The 9,443-nt window shown below is 41.6% G+C and overlaps 1 protein-coding gene across 1 annotated transcript in view; it reads right to left on the bottom strand.

Annotated features, from left to right (window-relative positions):
- Positions 1-4,710: 4,710 nt before the first annotated feature.
- Positions 4,711-9,443, bottom strand: part of zc3h3 (zinc finger CCCH-type containing 3) — a 64,937-nt gene continuing 60,204 nt past the window's right edge. The window contains exons 10-12 of the mRNA XM_004068230.4: positions 7,176-7,339; positions 6,952-7,109; positions 4,711-4,937 (exon numbers count right to left, since the gene is read on the bottom strand). Of these exons, the coding sequence (XP_004068278.1) occupies positions 4,891-4,937; positions 6,952-7,109; positions 7,176-7,339 (369 nt within the window). The 3' untranslated portion in view covers positions 4,711-4,890. The remainder of the gene's footprint in view (positions 4,938-6,951; positions 7,110-7,175; positions 7,340-9,443) is intronic.

The raw sequence follows: 9,443 nt of genomic DNA, 5'->3' as shown, positions 1-9,443 counted from the left end.
CTTCAATATTCATCGCAAAACAGTTTATCTCAGCCTTGATGCAGATGAAGCAGTTCTCGGTTTAGCTTATCAAGCAGGATAATTGTGTTGCCCGTTCATCTGTGCCTCTTTAAATACACACCAACGAGCTACACTCCAGTCACACACATATTCAGCGACGCAAAGTCGCTGGCTCTTAATCCAGAATAAATCTGTCCAATTAGCAAAGTGAGCAAATCTTTGTGTTTTCACTCCACATTGAACACTGGTCTTGTTGGGTCCACACTATAGCAGGAGTATCTGGTTGAAAACAAAGTATGAATAGATTCTTTAGAGGATCCCGCCTAATTCACCTGCTGGTTAAAGCAAGGCAAATCTGAAGATGAGAGTTTGGTTTTTATAGTTTTCTGAAAAACAGGGGAAAAAAAGTTTCAAGTTCTGTCTTCAATCAAAACTTACATTGAATTAAACTGTTGTTTTCTTGGGCTGAATGTGGTGAATTTGTGGCATCAGATGCACCTGTACAGGGAGGTTGACCCATATGGGTGCTGGGATTTGGGGCTATTTGTGTGGAGTCATAGAGAGAAGCAGCCACATCTTAAAAGGAAGTGCTGGTGAGTCAAATAGTTCCCTTTAGGCTCGTTAGGCCACCTTAAGGGACGTCAAGAAAATGGAACCTACCAATGTTGAGCGTGTGATGCAGTGTGAAGTTTTGCAACGCTAATGTAGGTTACACGCACTTGTGATGGGCTCGTTTGATGCCCTCATGCCGCACTTATTACTAAGGTGCGTGTACTGGTCTTTCTCTGGACTTATCACGTGAACAGCACTATGGGCAGTCCTCACGATTTAGGGAGAGTTAAAACAAAGAAAAATATGTACAACATGCCTGCGTCTTACCTACTTCACCCTTATTTACTTGGCTTGAAGCATGCCCATAGAAAAATGTACACAAAAATGTTCTCTCTAAAGGCTCATGGAGTGGTCTACAATCCTATTTCCAGCGGGCCACCTGAGTGCCCTGTTCAGGCTGGCACATTCCTTTCCCTCGGAGAGCATATATGACCTTGTGGGTGGCTCTAATTTGTCGTTTGAAAAACATTCCATTATCCATTGGGTCTAGGCTTGATCGCTTAAGGACTTGGAATCTACTCATTCATTACCTTTTATTTATTTCATATCAATGACTTTGGCTATTTAGGTTGATAACCATAAAAATAAGTATTATTAATTAATTAAACAATTTCAAGTTTTTAAATTCACCTTTTACCAAAAAAACAAAAAAAAAAAAACAGAGTCAACAAATGTTTTGAACTCTGATTTGAGTCTTTTGAGATCATACCAGTTGTGTCTCAAGTTTCCTTGTGTGCTGGAGTTCTCCTCTGCTGCATGGGTCAAACAGAAGCACAGCTGCGTGCCATTCTTCTTAAATGAGTGAAGTGAGTGGAGGGGTGTGTTGATTTTCTTGTTGGCTTGGGTGGGGGACATCTGACTTGTTTGCGTGTTCTCCTCGTCCATGGGTGGGTTTTCCTCAGACATCCCTGCTTCCTCCCAGAGTATAAAAAACATGCCTCAGAGGTTAATTTTGGGACTCTAAAATTTGTCCCTTAAGAGTAAATGTGAGGGGTGTTTGTCACTAATGTCATTTTATGGTTTTCATCTTTTTGGAGTTACTTGTGGATTTCTTTTAACATATAAAATATTTTAAAATAAATATATATTTGTTATGTATATTGTTGGTTGACTGTTACACAATGACTAACATCTTTCCTATTGAAAAACAAATGTTTCAGGATGTTTGTCCTGTGTTTCAGCTGTTCAAAACTATTGGTCGGTTGAGAATTATGGAATTTATGTGTATTTTACTTAGTTAAATATGAATTATTATGTAAATTTTATGCAAATATGCAAGATTTTTTGCGAGGTGCACACACAAATTTGTGGCTTGACCATTTCACGTATGTCTAACAGGCTTTTCCACTGATGTACAACTTTTATATCACATATACAGCGCACATATTTAAAATTACATAACTTTACTATCCTTACTATCCTTCCATTTAGATGGAGTTTTCCTCTTCATTGTTGCTTTTTGTTTGCTTTGTACAGAGATTACACCAAAAAAAAACTCCAATGAAATCTGTTAAAATGTAATCTGCCTAAAATGAGCTATTATTATTATTAAGACTTGATTTAGACAGTAATCTGGATCAATGTTTAAGTAAAACAAACTTTATATAATCGGATGGTGATGTAACAGTTATTCTCTTTACTGTAGGTGCATCATAATGCTGTGATGAGAGTGTGGTTGTGTTACCTTTGGCATCGGCTCACAGTATGACAAACACTCACACACACATGCACTGCTGTCACACATGTTCCTGTTTAGCACACACATCTTTCCCTACCGAGTCTCTGCGCGAGTGAGCCTGGCTTGTTGTTGCCATCATGGCACCTCGGTTAAATAGCTTGTTAATGATGTAAATGCGACACTTTGCACTCAAAGATGCTGTCACTTCCACACTCGGTGTGTATTTATAGTTTTACGAGATGAGGCCGCTGCTCCCAGCATCCTCTGAGTGCTGAGGTAGTGAGAGCAACAGTTTCATTAAAGAAACACCAAAACCCTTGTTTTTAGTGAGAGAAAAAAAAAACAGTTTACAAAAAAAGACGAATAATATTGTCAGAATGATGATGATTGAATTGACACCGCAAAAAAAAAAAAACTGACATAAAATCCATGTAAATTAATGGTTAAAGTAAAAGTAACTAGATCAACACAGCTAGAATAATGCTGCAAAAATAAAATAATAATAGTAAAAATAAATGTGCCACGTCTGACCTGCTAGTATCAAAATCTGGGTGAGAACCTTTAAAACATTGAGGTTTCCAGCCTAATTTTACAAAAGAATCTTCAGTAAAAAGATATCCCTTATTTAACCAGCCTAATTACACTCACTGGCCACTTCGTTAGGCATACCTGTCCAACTGCTGGTTAATGCAAATGTCTAATCATTTAATCACATTACAGCATCTGAATGCATTTAGGCATGTAGACAGGGTTCAGACGATGCGCTGCAGTTCATACCGAGCATCAGAATGAAGAAGAAAAGGTGATTGAAGTTACTTTGACCTTTGTTGGTCCCAGACAGGCTGGTCTGAGTATTTCGGAAACTGTTGTTCTGCTGGGATTTTCCCCCACAACCATAAGGTTTACTGAGAATGGTCCAAAAAAAAAGAGAAAATATCCAGTGAGTGGCAGTTCTGTGGGTGGAAATGTCTGGATGTCAGAGGAGAATGGCCGGACTTCCAGCTGATAGATAGGTAACAGAAACTCAAATAACCACTGGTTACAACCGAGGTCTGCAGAAAAGAATCTCTGAACGCACAACACGGCCAACCTTGAGGCAGATGGACTACAGCAGCAGAAGTTCCCAGAGGGTGCCACTCCTGTCAGCTAAGAACAGGAAACTGAGGCTACAATTCACACAGGATCACCAAAACTGCCAGTAGAAAATTGGAAAAATGTCGCCTGGTCTGATGTGTCTCCATTTCTGCTGCAACATTCAGATGGTACGGTCAAAATTTGGTGTCAGCAACATGAAAGCATGGATCCATGCTTCCATGGTGTGTGGGATATTTTCCTGGCACACTTTGGGCCCCTCAGTACCAGCTGAGCATGGTTCAAGTGCCACAGCCTGCCTGCGTATTGTTGCTGACCATGTCCATCCCTTTATGACCACAATGTACCATCTTCTCATGGCTACTTCCAGCAGGATAAGGCACCATGTCATAAAGCTGGAACCATCTCAGAATGGTTTCTTGAACATAACAATGAGTTCACTGGACTTAAATGGCCTCCACAGTCTCCAGATCTCAATCCAATAGATCACCTTTGGGATGTGGTGGAACAGGAGATTCTCATCATGGATGTCCAGCCAACAAATCTGCAGCAACTATGTGATACAAACTCTCTGAGAACTGTTTCCAGTACCTTGTTGACTCTATGCCACCAAAGATTAAGGCAGTTCTGAAGGCAAAAGGGGGTCCAACTTGATACTAGAAAGGTGTACCTAATAGTGTCTGGTGAAGGTGGGTATATATGTGTGTTTTTTATTTATATAGAAAATGGATGGATGGATACTTGATGCTGAGTATTTTTCTTTATCTTTAAACATTCTTTTGACATTGTTTGGCACTCAAACACTTCTGTAATGCTTTCAATGGGACCTAAAGGTGAAGCCAAAAGGAGGTTGACTACCACACAACCACAGCTGGTTCTATTTAAAGCTAAAAAAAAAATAGATGTCCAACTGAACTCTTTAAAGGCACATCACGAAAAAACAAACAAACTTGCAATATTTCTTTCCTTTGCCAAAATCTACATGGAATGTAAATGTTGGCTTCACTGTGCCAGCGGGAAATGTTCATCCAGTCTGGATGGGGCTGCAGCGATGAAAGAAGTATGTGGTGACTGTGCGAGTCTGGCATTTAGCAGCAGTATGAACACACGAGGCAGAGGACACAAACTCCCAGCGCTGTGGGTGGAGTCACTGTGCGCTCGAGTGTCTCCTCTCCTGGCGGTTTAATGAGAACCACTGCTGCTTCTGTCACCACCCCGCCGATGAGAGCTCCCACGATCGCGGGCCGCTTCGAAACATGAGCGCACACGCGACCCGCAAACACTGCCACAATATGGACACAAGCAGAGTCAATGAATGGAGACACAAACTGAGCTAATGCTTTATTTTAACCTGAGGAAAAGAAGGTAGAACCACAAACACTCATTTAAAAATCAGGATAAAGAGGTTAAAAATGTTCAGGCCCTGAGTGAATGCAGTTGGGGGTGGGGGGTCCTGACAAACCTGTGACTCAGAAATCACTAAGAGGTGAGACGTTTTCACCAACGGTTCAGCTGGTGTCAGGTCTCAGCCGTGGCTTGATCTGCAACTTTTTCTCTGTGAACATAAGACAAAAAAAATTAAGGCACAGTATTTGAACTCTCTACAACATATAGATGTTTTTTTATGTACTAAATTATTTAGATCAGTTTCTGGAAGCTTTCAATTCTGTTACATCTGGAGTCAATTATTGCAACAGCCAAACATGGTGGTGGTAGTGTGATGATATGGGGCTGTGTCAGGGTTGATGGAAACATGAATTTTGAACTCTAGCAGAAAATCCTGTAGTTGAATATCCCCCATTAATTACTTAAAGTCCCACTCCGATCATCCTTTGATCGATTTTAAAAGTGTTCCACGTGGTCTTTAATTATAATCATAATTTGTAGCCAAAATCCAAAAATCTGTCGTTCTCTAGGACACAGTTTCTGCAGAGCGACAGTAGTTCATCAGAAATCTGTCTAAGTTGTGGACAGGATTGTTGGCGTGAAGTAAGCCCATTCCCACCTCCACTCGTCCCCTTCCACTAGCTTACAGCCCCTCACAACCCCAACATAACATTAGCGGATCAACAAAATTGGCGAGCATCGCGGGAGCTATCCAGTCGTACAGTTTTTAGCCAGATGCCAACTCATTTGAGGAAAACAAAGACGTACCTTGATCTAGTCTACAAGTGGATGCATCATATTTGGCCAGAGAAATAAGCAAGTGGCTTGCCGTAGTAGCTTCTACATAACATCTAGAAATGAGGATTCTGGGATGTTCCAGTCAAAGTCTGTACTTAAGCCGGACTTAAGCACTTTGGTTGATTACCCATAACGCGTGTCCATGCTCAAAAAGCAATTATTGAGTCTGAAACAGTTTTGTAAAGAGAAGCAGAATAAAAAGTTCCTTTACAGTATTTGTATTGTATTGTATGGTATTGTATTTGTTTTCTGGGTGGGCAACAAGCTTTCTGCCCCATTCTGATGCATCCTGTTGTAGACGACTAGATCCATGTACGTCTTCATTTTCCTCCTCTAAACTGGTATGTGGCTCAAAATTGTACGGCTGGATAGGTCCAATATTGCTCAGCATTTTGGTTGCACGGGTAATGTTGGGTTGGCGGTGTGAAAGGCTGTAAGCTAGCATGTAGAACATGTTGACAGATAGCTCTCAGTTATGGGTGACGGGAAGGGGGACCGGGCTGCTGTACACCAACAGTCCCACCTACAACTCAGAAGCAAATTTCTTTCTTTCTTTTTCTTTTAATAGAGAATTGTGTTCAGAGTGCAGAGAACTCCAGCAAATAGGATGATCTTTGTTTTCATTCTTTAATGACGGACTTATTTTTCTTTGAAGGTTTTAACTTTGTGCGTTTAAAAAAGAGAGAAAAGTGTCAAAATGTCTGTCTGAAAAAAGTGTATAGAGTGTGTAGTGAGGTATTTTACAGCCTTAAAACATCTGGAATCCTACTTTGTGGATTTCACCTATTGTAACTCATGCAATTAATCAGGGAACACATTAACAAAACAAGATATTTGACTATTTTCCTGCAGTCTTGTATTCCTAACAGATTATTCTAATGATCTGAATCTCATAAGTTTGACAAACACAAACAAAAAGATGTCAGAAATAGGGAGAACCCTTTTCTCAGCACTGGAACCAAACTGCTGCGTTTTAAACGTCTGAAACTGCTGAATGATGAGAACTGAGTTGATGAGTAAATGAAGAAGAGGAGGTATGTGTGTGCAGGAAATCTGTGCACGTGAAGTTGTAGTTTGGCAGTGAGACTCTGGCTTGGAGCTAATTTATGCAAAGTGAAGAGGAGCTTGTTTGGCTGCGGTCCACCTTTAATGAGGCTCTGGACGCTGAAGAGTGTCGATGATGGACCAGCACAACATCAGTTGGGCAGTGAGGGTGGAGGAACAAGTATGATGATGACCACATGCAATCACACACATGCAAACCTCTTTTTGTGTGCTGGACTTCCCTCATTCCAAGCTATGGTAGAGGAGTGTCATGTTTTACAACTTGTCATGTTTCTTAATGTGACAACTGCTTTGGTTGGTTGGTTAGCAAGTGCTCATGCCTTTGACTTGTGTGGTGTCAGCTGGCAGTGTGTCCAGTGGGTCTGCCTCCTCTGGGGAGCTGGACAGGGAGATGAAGGACGGTAACGCAAGAAGACCTGTGGGGAGCGTCCTTGGAGGCGTTTGAGCATCTTTTGGCATGATGATGGACAGAGTTGGCCTTCCAAAAAAAAAGGAGATTGTAAAAACAAAACCCATCTTAGTGACCTTATAACTTCATCCTCACCTCTTCTGAGGCTCCTTGGAGCGAGTTCTTTTGCCGGGAGCGCTGGAGGTGTTGCTGGAGGTGCGTTTGAGACGTTGACGGTGCTGCAGCTTACAGCGAGAGCCTCGAGAGCAGGAGCCCGTCTTAAAGAAGTCCGAACACACCAGAGTGTGTTTCTTCTTGCACTGAGGAACAGAGCAGATTGGGCCCCATCAGTCATTTAGATGAAGTCCCATTGAAGTCCCATTGACTGAATAACGGAACTGGACTGAGTGACCCCTCCCCCTCTTGTGTTCCAAATAGGAAGTACCCACTGGCTCTAAGAAGCCAAAATCCCATAGACTTCTATCGAGAAATAAACAGCTAGTCATTAATATTTGTCAGAATAACCATTCTTGCTCTGTTACCTTTTTTAACCATGTTCTAGCTGATCTGAATTTTTGTCCATATTTTTTCTGTAGTGGAAGTTATTCGCTATAAACTGGCCAATCAGAGATGCCTCAATAGAAGTATGTGGTCTCACTATGACAGGTATTTTCCAAGTGATAGGGGTTTGGACTTCCAACATGCTCACTCCTGATTGGTGAGAGTGGTTGTCATGGAAATGATGACTCAGACCAGTTAGGTCTGACCACTCACTCGGTCCAGTTCTACATACAGTCAACGTTAAGTCCATAGACTTCTAAGGGATTCAGCCGCCTTAGCTTGACAGTTTGATCGGGCAAAAACAAAGCCAATCTTTTCATTTGAGCAAAAGTAGCTGATTTAGGACTTTAATAAACTCAGAAGAAAAAACATCCTCTGGTAGCTTTCTATAAACTATACCTATGTACAGCAGCATCCCTTTTATAGATGATGGCATGCAGCATCTCTTGCAGACACAACTGCTGTTTATGGTAGTCAGAGTCCACTCACACTAATCAGGAAAACAGTGCTTTCTGGTGTCGAAATTTAATCCTGCCCATTTACATTAAAGATGTAATTAAATTCAGGAGCTCTAGAGGGAACAACGTGGATGGGTTTCTGCCTCTAATACCTCTACGGAGCAGAATTTTAAGAAGTAAATGCGACACCGCCCTCTTGATCAGGTACTTCTTTGAAGGTTTCTCCTTCTAAGCGACTGTGTTTCTGTCACTTTATCTTTTAACTGACAAGTGGAGCAAATGGGTCACACCTAATGTCATTCTGGGGAGTGCAGTGCACCACAGCGTGAGCTTTCACATGCATGTTTGCAACTGAGTGTGTATAGGAGTGTAATACTGGTGTAAATTGGTAACTTCATTCTCTATGAGACCTGATCCCTCCCACCTGTCATAAAGGCTAATTATATTCACTGTGGAGTTTGAGCTGCGTGTGTGTGTGTGTGTGTGTGGGGGTGTGTGTGTGTGTGTGTGTGTCTTTGGATGAGGGGTAAAGAGTGCAGAAATAGAGCGCGAGTGCGAGATCGATTTTCCAGGAACATTGTGGACCCTCAGTCAACCCCCTGATGAACCAGGGGCCATCGAAGCCCCCCCACCCTCACACTCGTGTTGCTGCACCCATGGGTGGCAGCGTGACCCAGAATCCGCTTGCTCTCAGATGTTTCTCAGATCAGCTTGTAGCACCGCAGTTTTGACACATTTCTCTGTTTGAATCCGATCTGCTGCAGGTGTCGAGGGCGATCGCTTTACAGACGGTTCAGACGTCTCTTTTTTTTAAATTGTTTTATGGTTTCAGCTAATCTGTTTCCTTGCTGGTAATACCTGAGAGACCTCACATTTTCTAAACAGATCACGTCTGCAGGATTACGTATTTCCAGAGTTTCCTGTAATGGAATGTCATTTAGAACCTTTATTGAATCAGGTGTGTCGGACAAGATAAGTAAAAGGGTAGAACATGCAGGGCGAGGGTGGGTAACAGACAACCAGATTTAGGAAACCCCGGTGTAAATCATTGTGACTGTGGAGCACTGCAGGAATCACGCTTCTCTGAAGTCTGACTTTAGATGATGCCAGAAGAACTATGGAGAGGAAATAGTCTCAGTGTAATTCATACAAAATAGTTTGTGCATAACTGTGGGTACTTGCTATTGTGTATTCACATGTACACGAAAATATAAAAAACGTTGGAATACAAAAATAAAATTTCATGCAGTTAAACAATATTTCAGCAGAAAATAAGCAAACAACAGGGGAACGCAACTTTGGTGAGCTTTCCACATTAACGCAGTTCAAAATCTACAATTGTTAAAATAGAAATGTTTTCCCTTAGTATTTTCCAAGAATGCTAGGAAGAAATAAAATCGCCAAG

The sequence above is a fragment of the Oryzias latipes genome, chromosome 4 (assembly GCF_002234675.1).
Source record: "Oryzias latipes chromosome 4, ASM223467v1".
Taxonomy (NCBI): Eukaryota; Metazoa; Chordata; class Actinopteri; order Beloniformes; family Adrianichthyidae; genus Oryzias; species Oryzias latipes.
Note: the sequence above shows the minus strand (reverse complement) of the source record. Positions and strands in the feature narration are given on the sequence as shown.